Source organism: Cheilinus undulatus, linkage group 11 (assembly GCF_018320785.1).
Source record: "Cheilinus undulatus linkage group 11, ASM1832078v1, whole genome shotgun sequence".
NCBI classification, from domain to species: Eukaryota; Metazoa; Chordata; class Actinopteri; order Labriformes; family Labridae; genus Cheilinus; species Cheilinus undulatus.
In genome coordinates this window covers 36,297,125-36,311,541 of record NC_054875.1, presented here as the reverse complement: position 1 = coordinate 36,311,541, position 14,417 = coordinate 36,297,125, and the positions used below count along the sequence as shown (strand labels likewise).

The following is a 14,417-nucleotide window of genomic DNA, read 5'->3' as shown; positions in this document are numbered from 1 at the left end:
TAGTACAGTACGTGCTTAATTATATATCACTTTTACATTCTGTTTAACTCTTTCTAACGCAGTTTCTTCTTCACAGGTTTTAATCACAACCTTTATCCATTCTTTCTTCTTCTTTTTTGTATTTAATGTATGTCATTAATGTTATTGTTGCTCTCTCTCACTTGTGCTTTTTGGGATTTGAGAGGAAAATGACAGGACTCTTATCTCTACCGCTAAACTATTGTTTTTAAGTCATTAAAGAGTGATTATGAAAATCACCAGTTAGCACAATGCAGCTGTTTATAGGCCTGTAATTATCATTTTTCACATACATGACTGATGATTTGACAGTAAGCAAGCATCCTAAAGAGAGTTATTTTAAACTAGCTGCACAAGATATGATTGTGCTAACAAGCAGGCCGGTCTATCTGTCATTTTCCTCGCTCCCGTACAGTGTAGCTGACTGCATTTGCTGTGATGACCCTTCTTTTGGTGTCTGCTGTGAGTTCAATCTCTTCCTTTGTCTCTGCTCTCCTCCTTCCTGCTTTGTGTCTTATGTGTGCTCCGTGTATCTTGACTGTGGTGGACTTCTCTGCCTACGGTAGGTCTGACAGCACGCGGCGCCCCTCTCTGGCCGCTTTGTGTAAGCGCAGACCAGGGTAGGGGGGGAGCTGGTGGTGGTGGAAAGGGGTGGTGGGTGGGTGGTGGTGGTGGGCTGGGCTTGAAAAGGGGAAGGGGGTTTGGATTGCAATGATGATGACAATGAGTGCTATGGCTTCCTTAGTTTTTTGCAAGCTTAGGTGCTGCGGGTGCTTGAGGAATCTATGGGAGCGATTAAGCTGCTTCGCAAACCCCACTGAACTTGATATGCCGCACCAACTGCTATGTCTTGACAATCCAGAGTTTGCAATCTTTTGGCAAAAAAACAACAAACAGATGTGTTTAAGTGCCTATGGTTTGAAATGAACATGAAACTCATCCTATGGTTGAGCCCTTGAATGACGAGTGCACTCAGCAACTCACTAGAGATCACTAACATGCATGTGCAAGGGCTAAGCTGGGTATTTGTCAGATATTAGCTGTAACTTTAACTCAGAGCTTTGAGCATGTTTCCACCATAACAGGTCAAGATTGTGCAACGCAATAAACAAACACATTTTCTCTCCAGAGATACATCAACTTGGGTTTAAATTCTCACACCTGTGCAAACACGCTCCAAGTTCCACAACAGATAAAGCTGTTTGACTCTCTTGACAAAGACCAGCATATGCCCTTGCAGTAGGTACCATTGAATGGCCACAACTTGACTTGAGAGTAACTTTCCTGGATGACCCATGCTGCTGACATACTAGGTGACGCCCTCTCCTCCCTGAAGCACTCGGGTCTCACTGAAGAGAAATGGTGGGCCAGAATGTTTGCCCACATTTGCAGTTTTAAATAAATCCAAATTTACAGCAACAAAAAGCCAAGACAGTCTAGCTGCAGACCGTTCATTCCTGATGGCTACTCTCACAAACCATTCATCTGAAACGCAGTATATCTCAGAAAGGAAATACACGCTAAAACTTCTGAAATAAATAAGGATTAAACCTCCTTTTATGGTTAGGGTAAGGGCTGAAGCAAGGGTTAGGATACTATCATGCAGCTCATCAAGCAGTTATGTAGGCTACTTAGGTGCACCATCTCTGTCAGCTATGTTTGGTAAAGCTTGTGTTGCTAAAGCTAACAGCTATTAATAATGGAGCTATGAAGATGCATAGCTAACATAGCTAAAGCTAAGTTGACTAAGCAGCTACGTAAGCAATGAAGGGACATTGTCTATGTAGCTATGTTAGCTTTAGCTAAGTTTGCTAAAGCTCATACTGCTAAAGCTTACTTAGCTCTACATAATGGAGCTACATAGATACATAGCTAACATAGCTAGTTCTAAGCTCACAAAGCAGCTGTTTTAGCTACTTATTTACGTAGTTATGTAAGCTAAAACTAACTTTGCTGAAGCTTGTGTTGCTAAAGCTAACTTAGTTACATATATAATGGAGCTAAATAGATATGAAGCTCATAAAACTAAAGCTGCGCTCATCAGTCAGCTGTGGAAACTACTTAGCTATGATATCTTCTATGGTACTTTTTGCTATGCTTGCTAAAGCTTATGTTGCTAAAGCTAACTTAGCCTACTCATAATGATGCTATGTAGTTGCGTAGCAAAAGCTAAGCACCCAATGTAGCTACGTTAGATACGTATCTGCGTTATTTGCAAAGCTAATTGAGATTTAGCTATGTCTACTTAAGTTTACTTTGCTAAAGCTATAAAAATGGAGCTACATAAATACCTAGCTTACATAGCATAAGTTAAGCTCATCAAGCAGCTATGTAAGCTATGTAGGTATGCAATCTATGTAGTTATGTTATTTCTAGCTTCAGTTGCTAAAGCTAACTTGGTTATACATAATGAATCTACATATATACATAGCTAAAGCTAAGATCACGAAGTTGCTACATTAGCTGCATTCCTTTGTTATCAGTGTAGCCAAGTTTGCTTTAGCTTTTTTTAGCTAAAGCTCACATTGCCAAAGCTTACTTAGCTATAAATAATGGAGCCCATCGTTACATAACTACAGCTAAGCTCACAAAGCAGCTATGTTAGCTACATATCTAAGTAATCTGCGTAGTTAAGTTGGCTTTAGTTACGTTTGCTAAAGCTCAAGTTGCTACAGCTTCCTTAGCTACATTGGCTCTTGTGGTAATGTTAAAAACATAGCTGACTTATGTTAGTTTTAGCCAATGCTAACAAAGCTAAAGGAAGCTACTGCTTGTGTAGCTACTTCTAAAATGGGTCTATGCCTAATTTAGTCCGGGACTAGACCCCTGACCTTAGTCTCTGTTTTATTTAGGAAATGTTGTTTGGTCTGCATGTATTTAGCTCATGAATGTAACTGCCAGACTTTTTTCATGAATATAGTTAAATTTGAAAAAAAAGAAAAAGAAAAAGAAAATACTTGGAAATATGTTGTACTAGAAAATTACAGCTAGTCCTTTCTGAGATACATGGTGTCCCAGATGAATGATCTTTGAGAGTTGCCATCACAAATGTATGGTCTAAAGCCAGACCCCTCTCACAAACAGTTGTCTTTATAACATCGATTATGCTTTTAGGAAACATTAGATCTGTGGGCACAATTTAGCCTACTGAGTGGAGCAAATGGCAATACATTCAGACACACCACGTCTTTATCTTTGAACCCCCACTGGAAGTTTGACAACATCTAGAAATTTTCAATTTAGCATGACCCCTCCATGGATTGTACATTTCACTGAGACAATTTTTGGAGTTGACAAAATTTTTCCGCAGAGGCTTTAGAAACTTTTAGGTAAGGTTACGCATTTACATTTTCCATCAGTAAGAAACTCAGATCCTGCATTGTGTGGCCTGGCATGCTTGAATGAAAAGCATTTAGCACAATTAAGATAAAGAATGCCACATGTACTGTAAGACTTTTGTGAGAGTGTGAGAGAGTCTGAGTGAGTTTTTAAGCATGCATGAGAGCCTGCATGGAAGAAAATGTGTGTGCGGGGGTGTGCTGTGCAGTATGGTGTGCAGTGGGTGTGTATTATCTGTGTGTGTGTGTGCCTTGTTCCTCTTCCAGCTCATCAGTGAGTAGCTGGACCCTCCAGTCTTACGAAGACATCAGTGTTTTTTCAAGAAGACAGCCATAGGAAAGTAGGCCATACTAAGATATTATTCAGCTTTGTATAACATCCGGAATGAAAGTTTGACTTTAATATTCATATCAGAGCAAAGTGCTCTCAAGCCCTTAGACAGGACCGCCTCCAAAGACACCAAAAGACTGAAGAGTCATCGGGTGTGATGTTAAAGAAAGGACGATAAGAGACCACTTGATTTATCAGTGGGAAAGTCAGGAGAAGTTTATACGCCTGTAAACTGTTTGATTTTGTTCCAGGATACAGAAGTAGTTGCAATAATTTGGTTTAAAGTTTGAGCTAAGAAATCTGGTATCTGTTTGTAATAAATCCAAAGATAAATTAGTTATTCAGTTAGCTACAATAATCAGGCCAGAGGACTAATCCCAGCCGAATCCCATCATCTAAACCAGAGTAAACACACTAATGAGACTTTGGGATGTCAGGAGGAGATAAAAGGCAAACAGTCACATTGTCTGGCTCGAAGTAAACCTGTTTGCCAAACAGCTTACACATCAGTCTGAAGATTTTCAGCTGCAGTTTTCACAAGTTTTAGAGGAAAGTGTCAGGATTCACTGCGTTAGTGTTTTGATCAAATCACATCTCTCCCTCTGTAGCTGCGTCCTTCAGTTCCTCTCAGCAAGGACGCTCTGCTGCCTGTGACAGCTCAAACTTGAAATCCTGCACACGAGGTGGATGAAATAGCAAGAACACCTTGCATTTTAGTGCAATGCTTTGCAATAGCTCTGCAATAAAAACACGTTTGAATGGTCCACTCTCCCCCCAAAATGAGCAAACTCTATTGCATTTTTTGAGAAAATAATCCATAATATCCCTCAGCCTGTTCCCTTGTCACATTTGCTCATCTTTGCTGATGCAGCTTTCTGCTGTGTGGGATATGCCACCATGATTTTTTTTTTTACTTTTTTTTTCTAAATAACTTAATATGACTCACTTGGGATTAGTCATATCTGGGATTTGTGTAGTTGCCTGTGTTGTTGCTTGTTTAACTGCAATGCAGTCCCCTCAAAGTTGAAATCCCTTTTTTCCTGTTATGTTGCCGTTGCTCTATCCATCCCTTGTATTATGAAAACTACAAGCAGCTACACAAATCCTTTTTTTTATAAATGAGGAGAACTTCCAGAGGTTTGTGCATGGCTGTTGGCTAGATTATGCCGTATTGTAAGGTGCTCCTGTTTTTCTGTCCACCCCTTGTATTTTGACTGTTTTTATTCTGTTGTTTCTCACTTTTCTCACTCTGTCTTTTCTGTCTCTTTCCACTCTTTTTACACTACAATAGAGATCCAATTCTACAGCATGTTTAAGTCAAAGAGAAATCCCCTCTGAAAAAAAGCAGACTTTAGTATGCTATTTGAGCTCATTGGGTAAAAACTAAACAGCAAATGGTGTCACCCAAGAAATAGTGAAATCAAGTCAGGTTGCAACCGTGGTCATCGATGAACAGATTGCACTAGTAACACCGGGGTGAGTGGGGGTAAGTGGCAGGTAGGTGCTGTGACTAACCCGACTGCTGATGCCCTGGGTTTAGAGTTCAGCACAGCCGCCACCTCACAGACATCCTCTTACTCCTTCTCCCGCCGCCTGCCCCCCCCTGTTTTTGTCTCTGCAGAAACAACAGGATGACGATGATGAAGAAGACGATGTGGAGCCTGCACTGACCGGCGATGAGAAAGAGGAAGAAGTAAAAGAGAAAGAGAAACTCGGGAAGCTGCAGTACTCTATCGATTATGACTTCCAGGAGAGCAAGGCAAGCATTTGAGTGTTTCTGTTGGACGAGTTAGACTACATTGTGTTAAATTTGGCAGCTACTTTAAATTTAGTTTTAGTTTTAGTCTTTAGATTAAAATGCTATTTAGTTTCAGTCACATTTTAGTCATTTTTACCTTAAAGTCCATGTTGCCATGGCTTGCAGAATTGCAAACTACCTACTTACCTGTCCGTGACAATAAAGTTGTCATCTAATTAGGAAGCTCATAAGGCAAACTCAGGCTAGCCATATGTACTGAGTTTGCACTGTTGCCAGTTGCCGTAATTACAGTGTGAAACCAAAACCAACCAACCTTTTCACTAAACCTATTTTTTTTATCAGAGTTTCTCTTACCACCAAAGATCTAATTTTAGCTAATCTTTTCTCGTCTCTTTTATGAAGAAAAATAGTTGCCAAAAATGGTGTATCAACTCTCATATTTGCATTATTACTCAAGTAGTTACATTTTTTGTCAATAACTGTGCAGGAAATAATTGAAACCACTGCAGCTTGCAGTTTTAAGTTATGAAAGTGTCAGTCTGGGTTGATAGTATTTTAAGATTTATCAGCATTTTACAGTCTTCTGATCAATCTGAAGCTGAACAGAGAACAGATACTTAAGTTTAGAGGGTTAGGGCTGATGACACTCATTTCTGCATCTCCGTTTCCCCTGATGACTCCACTTCAATCTCTTACCACCTGCCTCGCTGACTTTAATGTATAGATGAGCATGAACTTTGTAAATAAAAATAAAAGTGGAATTCTTTTAGGGAAAAACTACAAACATGGCTCAGAGGTTTTAACAGTTATGTATTAAGATGCTATACAAAAAAGTTGAGTTGGGTTATGTTGCCTTAGTTGACAAAAATGTTGCATAAAGCTGATATGTCTGTTGTTAGGCATATACAGTTGTACTTTCCTACTTTATTTATTGATACTGTGGAAATGAGTGTACTTCCAGGCTAAAAGGAAGCGTGAAAGGAGGAAGTGGCTAAAGGCTAACTTTAGCCGTCGTCCTATTGTAGCAAACTGCTGATCAAATCTGTTGTTTTCCTTTGAAAACTGTCCTGTTCTTCCATCAGATGTTTACTTCCAGGGGTCTTTTCAGTTTCTCATAATCTCAACAACTGTAACAGTTGTCAAGTCTTTTAATATTTATTTAACCTAAAACTAAAGTTTTAAAGTACCTTTGCCAAAGTTCAACTTCTGTCAGCTTGAAGTTAGCGGTAGAATGCAAAGCTTTCCTCTCAAAGTAGCTTCCATATCACTGTAAGTATCACACTCTACACCATGAAATAAATAATTAAGGCCTATCCGGCAGACCAGGAGTGTAGGGAAGAGCACTACTGCCTCATATCTATGCTACCGATGACACCTGATAACAACCGTTTAAATAGCTGATAACACCTGAAATCTGCTGAGGGACTGCAGGGCGTGAGCTGGAGAAACTCTCCCTATTTAATCTCATACTTTCTCGCCACAGCTGACTGTAGGAATCCTGCAAGCAGCTGACCTCCTCTCCATGGACAGCGGTGGCACCTCTGACCCCTACGTCAAAGTCTTTGTCCTCCCCGACAAGAAGAAGAAGTTTGACACAAAGGTCCACAAGAAAACTCTCAATCCTGTCTTTAATGAGACCTTCACCTTCAAGGTAAGCTGGAACATCTCCCTTTAGTCATCCTTTAGTTATTACTTATTAAAATAACATGTGCGTCATGCTGTTTGATGGGTAGTCAGGGCTCTTAGAGGTGAAATGCTCTCCTCTGTCTTTTATCTAGCCTTAGATTCTGGTTTCTTTCTCTTCCAGTCTTCAGTCCAGCAGTGATAAAAAGCAGCAGACACACTGAAGGTGTCTGACAAGGAGAAAGCGGTAGAGAATCAAATTAAAGGAGAGGGCCACCTCTGGTGCACTGTGTCTGCTGACACAGCTGTATAAAACACAATTCAAACAGATTTCCCTGCTTAGAGTCAGGCTAGTTCTGCTGAGTCTGCATGTTTGGTTGAATATCAGCTTCAGGCCAAAGTCACATCCTGTAATGCTGAGTACTTCTGATATGATTGGTGCTAAAAGGGTACTCATGTCAGAAAATCTCCTATAAATGAGTAAAGCAGGACTGGTTTCTGTCTTCCAGATTCCGTTTAATGAGATGGGAGGAAAGACTCTGGTGATGTCTGTGTATGACTTTGATCGCTTTTCAAAACATGACGTCATTGGAGAGATTAAGATACCGATGAACACCCTTGACCTGGCAAAGCCGATTGAGGAGTGGAGAGACCTGGACAGCGCAGATCAAGAGGAGGTAAGAGTCACAGAGCAGCCTGTTATATTGCTCTATAATATGCTGCTGTTTTGCTCCATTACTTCCACTGATGTGGGTGGAAGAGATGTGTGTTTCACTGGATTTTTCTAGCTGAAAAACACTTAGGATGTCAATATTACAGTGTTAAGAATGTACTCTAAGATCCATCAGTTATAGGGATGTAGTGACACACTTGACTCACGTTACAGTAATGGGTGAAACTTTGTCTGTCTGAGGTCATCAAAATATTATTTCCCAAAAGTAAATAAGGCTGCCTAAATACTGGTGAAACACTACATCTAAGTAAGATTTAAAAATTCAAACTTTTTTTTTTTAATAGAAATGTATGTTTGTTCGTTTTTTTTACATTGGTCATTGCAGTGCTTGGCTCTTGCTGACTACAAGTAAGAGGACCTCTAGGGTAAAGAGGTTGGGAACCACTCGCTTAATAAAGAGCCTATAAAGAGTAATCACCCCCTTTGACTTTTTATCCTTTTAATGGTTTTATAAATCAATCACAGTCAATATAATTTGGCTTTTTGACAATAAAAAAAGAAGTTAAAACAGTGTAATGTCAATTGAATGAGAATATATGAGGTGAAATAAGTGATTGCATAAATATTCACCCCTTCTAAAGTGACTGACCTATTTCAACAGAGCTCCAGCCAGTTGGTGCTATTAGTTTCACAGTAAGTGAAATGGGGATTACCTGAGTGCAGTAAATGTGTCTCATCTGATTGTAGGATAAAGGTACCTGTGTCTGGATGGTCCAGTCACTGGTTAATCAGTATTCCTGGCTACCATTACACCATGAATACAAAAGAACACTCCAAGCAACTCAGAGAAAAGGTTATTGAAAAGTATAAGTCAGGGGATGGATACAAAAAATCCAAGGCACTGAACATCCCCTAGAGTTCAGTTAAATTCATCATCAAGAAATGGATGTGTAAATCTCCCTAGATTATTCTTTCCTTACAAACTGAGTGACCATGCAAGAAGGAGACAAGTGAGAGAGGCCACCAAATGACTACTATGAAGCTGTTACAAGTTTTAGCAGCTGAGATTCTGCATACAACAACTGTTGCCTGAGTCCTTCACCATTCAAAGCTACATAAAAAAGAGTAGTAAAGAGAAAATAGACGACTCATTTAATTATGACTAGAGTTTGCCACAAGGCATGTGGGAGAGTCCATGGCCAAGTGGAAGAAACTTGTTTCCTCTGATGAAGCCACAATGGTGCTTTTTTGCCATCAGACAAGGTGCTACAGAAACGCCTTCTCTACTGTGAAGCACAGTGGTGGCAGCATCATGCTGCTGGGATGCTTCTCGGCAGCTGGCCCTGGAAAAAGTGCAGTGTCCAGGTGTGCAAGCTATCCACAGAGGACTCTGCTGTGATTGCAGATAAAAGTGCACCTACTTAATACTGACTTGAAGGAGGTGAATATTTATGCAGTCACTTATTTTACCTTACATATTTTGTAAATCAGTTTCTATTTTGAAATTAAAGTTTGGTTTTTTTGTATTGACCATGTTTGAGTTACAAAACAAAAGAAAAGGGTAAAAGATCAAAAAGCAGATAGCGCCCCTCTCTTGTTAAAAGGAATAATACATTATATCTTGTCAAATAGATTAAAATTGTCCATATTTGTAGGGATTTTTAATTGTGTTGCAAAGCAAGTCATAGTTTGGACGATGTATTTTGTACAAGTAATAGATCCCACTTTCACTAAAAAATACAGAATTATCTAATGTCAGTATTACAGTGTGATGGATTATAAAGAGAACCTGCAGCTCTTGAACCTTTGGGAGCAAAAAGTTTGAGTTCTAGATCTACCCATACTTTAACCCCCAAAAGCCGACTCTAACTCCACACGCAAGGAGCATCATATTAAACAGCAAACCATTAGTGACTAGCTGGTGAGAAAAGTGGAACACTTGCCAGCTAAAGAGGCTAATCTGGAGGAGTAGAAGAGACAAATTAAGGGATAAAATTATGTGAATGTTTTATTGCATTCTTAGGAAGCAAAAAAATGACTCGGCATGAATGATAATAAGTTTAGCTGTGCATAAATAACCAAATAAGCAGCTTTATCTGCTGAGAAGTATGAAAAATAGGCTTATAATTTGTCAATTTTACATACCAAATATTTATTTTCACTCTCAAGAAGCAAAAGGAGTTTTTTTTAGTTTTATATGAATTCTGAACGATATCTCAGAAGAACACTTAACACTAAAATAGTAAATTTTCAGTGCTCTCCACTGAAGTTCTTTTTGAAGATGATGCTACATTTCTCGCTACTTTTGCCAGACATATTATATAAACTACAGAACTCTTATAATGCGACTTATAAAAGACGTTTTATATAAACTGAAGTACTCTTTAACAGACTCCGAGCAAAAACACTTTTTCACCAAGAGCAACTTGACCAGCTGACTCAGCTGTTCACATAGTACAAAAATAACCAAGGTGTCAACTTTGTCTGTTTACCAGTGTGATTCAGAGCGCTGAAAGAAACGCTTTTTTGTTTTCCTACCAACTGCTCTGTTTGCTCTTTATTTATACAGGCTGTTATGATTTTTAAATCATTGTGTTGCACCTGAATATGAAAAACAGCGTGTAATCAATGAGACCTCCCAAGAGCTGTCGTAAGAAGAAATACTTGCTCTACTGTTGCCTGCAGGCTCAGATATTTTTCTTAATAGAATAGCTAGATGTACTTAAGAACGACCCATGAATTATTTTTATTGATGGTTTTTATTTAGAGCTCAAATCTGAAGGGGCAGCTTGTCTTAAAATGTGATCTATAAATCAGAAAATAAGAAAAAGTCCTGCTGCTGCCTCCTTTAACTTTCTCTGTCTCCCCTCGTCACAGCCCGAGAAGCTGGGTGACATTTGCATCTCTCTGCGTTACGTCCCCACTGCTGGAAAACTCACCATCTGTATTCTAGAAGCCAAGAACCTGAAGAAAATGGACGTGGGAGGACTGTCAGGTACATAAATCGAGCTGAGCATTAGATTTTCCATTCTATTATCACATTATTACACCTGACAGTGTTTCTAAAGACCTTTGGGTGAGCTTAATGTGAAATTTGGATGCTTGCAGCGGGACTGCAGTGAACAAAGCAGCGTGCCTGTGAGCACAGCCATTAGGTCGGTCCTGCTCTGCTCACGTGCTGACGCTGCAGTACTTACCATGCACCAGCTCCCGCATCCCCCTGGCTTCAGCATGGGCCCCATCTGTTGGTGCATTGCAGCATTGCAGCCCCAAACATGCATGTGCAAAGACTGTTTTAGCAGCCTGGGGATGATTTTCTTCTTCTCTCTGTTTTCAGATCCTTACGTGAAGATTAACCTTCTGCAGAATGGAAAGAGGCTGAAGAAGAAGAAGACGACGGTGAAGAAGAATACTTTGAATCCGTACTATAATGAGTCCTTCAGCTTTGAGATTCCTCTGGAGCAGATGCAGGTATGGACTCTTTAAGCTGGGTCAGAGGTAGAGAGGGTACTGTGGAAGCTTAAAGAAATAAAAGCGCTGCTCTTGAGATTATTGGTCTTAGAAGGCACTCTATTCAAGTCAAAATTGTCTGTAAAAATTCAAATTTGAACCAAGATCAATTTCAATACGAAACAGTAATCAGGAGGATAAAGATTTAATCATTGCTGGGAACAAATCATGAACATGTTGACAAATTAAACCCATTCATACTGCTGTCTTACTTTAAATTCCTCGGTTAATCCAAGTAAAGCAGACTTAAACACTGTTTAAACTAATTATCAGGTTAAGAAATAATTTACTAGATCCTTCATGGGGAAATTTGGTTTTTACAATTTTTTCTGGAATATTATACATGGGCTGAAACGATGCACAAACAGGGTCCTATGAATGCGCACTAATAGAGATGTCAGAGTAAAGAGCTGCTGCCCACAAAGGGGTACCCCCTGCATGGTGAGGGGCTCAGTGCCTTGCTTAAGGGCACCTTGGAAGTATTCATAAAGGGAACTGGCACCCCTGCAGCTACTGGACCAATTTCCAGACTTGGTCCAAGCAGGATATGTGCATGCTTTCCTCTGGTTTCAACCTAAGTCCTTGCAGACTAAAGCGAGCATACACTGTGAGAATTTCATCTGATTCAGACATGATTTTTGAGTTGCAAGACTCACTTGGTATTTCAGTGAGGTCGGGTGTGTTTTGTTGTGCAGTATACAGGGGTGCAAGGCAAACGACCACGACCCAACTGGCCAGATGGATTTTTTTCATGTTTTATGTTTTGGTCATACAGCTGGTCATTCTCACAGCGAGAGCAGAATCCTCAACTTTGGGGGCATTTTCTCCTTTTAAATTGTCAGAAACGTCTCAGATCACCTCAAAATAGAAGGAAGCACTTTCCAAATCCCACCCCATATTGGAAGAAAAAAAATATGTGGGAAATACACTTTCAGCTGCACAGATGGTGATGCTGTTTGCGTGTGAGGTAGAGGGAGAGACAGTAAGAGAGATAGAGGTTGTGACTTGGTACAACTTCAACCTCAGAATGTTTTTAAAGAAAACGCCACAGATTTCTGTCACAGTCTGCCCCAGCTTCATGTGTACAGTGTGAGCACATGGCATGTGCATGCTGGTCGTGCGTCATAAGCGATTCAGTCACAGTATGAGCTGAAATTCCACCATGACTAACATAGAGTTAGCTTGAAATTGCACAGTGTATTCCCGGCTTAAAATGCCCGTGTACCTTCATGGTTGTTCAAATCTTGGTCAAGGGGACGACTTAACAGAGCCCCGGCTGCCCCATTTGTCAAGATTTGGGCTTGCAGACTAAGCTACTGCTGCTCACATGAACTAAAGAACCATTTGTGAAGAACTGTCACTTCATCATGTCTAATTAGATAATTAGTTAAATGCTTTTGAGGACAATATAGACTCACGCTTTTACTTGTGGAAGTAATCACACAAGTCCCATGGTGATGTCACATCAGCATCACATTCAAGTGTGGCCACTTTGTGAAAGAGGAAAGAAAAATTAAGCTCATTAGGAGAAAACACTCCCTTGTGCAGTTAAAAACACCCAGGTGGTTTTCCTGCTACTGTTTTACTCGATCTGGTCTAACCAGCTGCTTGTTGTAGCTTGTTACAGCCTGTAGACGGACAATGCTGTATCATGGGTGTTACTGACATCCACTGCCCTCGTTTGCACTTTTGCAGTGAATGAAGAAAATATCATTAACATCCTCATGCCTGTCTGTTGAATATCAGGCTGCCTCTAGCAGCAACATAGCTTAGCTTATTAGTTTGAGGCCTCGCACAATCACTGCTGGACAACCAGAATGGATTTCTGAAAGTTGCTTCCTCTGGGTGAGAGATAAAGTATCTCGTAATCTTTTGTTGACAACAGCTTCTTTTAATGTTTTATGTTTATTAATGAGGTGCTGGATAACTACCTGATCTCAAAGCCTAATATTTGTTTTGCAGACATTAGATTAAAGAAAAACAAATGAGTTTACAGATAGCAAGCCCAAGGCTGCACACCCACTCTGAATGTCATGCCCACTGGAAGAGAAACTTGTCATTAGGATTTCTAGCCAATGCTAAAATGCTTAGGGAAAGGCTGAAGCTAGTTTAAACTCATGGTTGGGCCCTGTATGACACAATGTCTTCCTACTTTCCTTTTATTTCTAGTAGAAAATATCCCACAATAGCAAGAGAATGTTTCACATCCCAAAACAGCTTTGGTGCACAATAAAATTGGAGTGTTGATATGTCAGGATTTAACGTTTCTGAGTTGATTTTAACTCCCAAAGTGTGATTTTAACTCCATTCTGAGTGAAATGGTCTTCAGTGTTGGAGTTATTTGACAGTGTTGATCCAGTTTTAGTTCAACTGTGTAAAGAGTTAAACAATATAAGCTTGTCCAACTGGAATTTCAAGTTTTCCCCAATATGTTTCCCATCATGCCCTTGGGCAGAGTTTTTATATGTATTAAGTTGTGTTTGGATGTTTCCTTTCGTACAGTGATCCCTGCTGGGGTTCTTTTGCTCATGATTCTTGTTGTGTTTGATGTGAGACACATTTGCACCATGAGTGAAGTTATCCACTGAATCAGAGTTCCCGTCTGGGACTTTAGGTGCTCCTAATGGACGCATTGTGCATATCCATCAGTGTGCTATAAAATAAACTCTCTGGTTTGTTTTTGCCAGTGGAGACCCACCTTGCCACAGGTTGAAAGTTACTGCAGCTCTTTCATTCTGTGTAATATTTAACAATTTAAAAGTGTAGTTTAACTTTTTGTAGTGTGGACCAATATATACAATTTTAAAGTGTTAAATTTAACTATGAGTTTAATTAACCTTGTGAATTTTCTGTGTATTTACTTTGTTATAGTGGTTTGACTTTACCTGAATCGCCTGGTTGAATATGGAAATCCATTCTCTTGTTGTTTTTGCCAATAAGGCAAGATCATATTTTACTACTCAACTCAAAACTTAGAGTAAACTTCAAATATAATGCATTTTACTTTTACTTGAGTAGATTTACAGTCCATTACTATTACTTGTAAATTTTAACCAGACTGTACTTTTACTTGAGTATTATAGTCATGCATTTGTTCCACCTATGTTGGCACAGTAGCACATGGCAAGCATATACTGTATAGTGAGACTCAGGTGTCTTTCCAGG

General features: G+C 39.7%; 1 protein-coding gene across 5 annotated transcripts in view; it reads left to right on the top strand.

Annotated features, from left to right (window-relative positions):
- Nucleotides 1–14,417, top strand: part of LOC121517640 (synaptotagmin-2-like) — a 111,160-nt gene that overhangs the window by 86,965 nt on the left and 9,778 nt on the right. For 4 of the 5 annotated variants that reach the window (XM_041799581.1, XM_041799580.1, XM_041799582.1 and 1 more), the window contains 5 exons: nt 5,309–5,446; nt 6,930–7,097; nt 7,579–7,746; nt 10,620–10,737; nt 11,080–11,213. In XM_041799581.1, coding sequence (XP_041655515.1) covers nt 5,309–5,446; nt 6,930–7,097; nt 7,579–7,746; nt 10,620–10,737; nt 11,080–11,213 — 726 coding nt within the window. The remainder of the gene's footprint in view (nt 1–5,308; nt 5,447–6,929; nt 7,098–7,578; nt 7,747–10,619; nt 10,738–11,079; nt 11,214–14,417) is intronic. The other variant, XM_041799584.1, reaches the window with a different exon arrangement.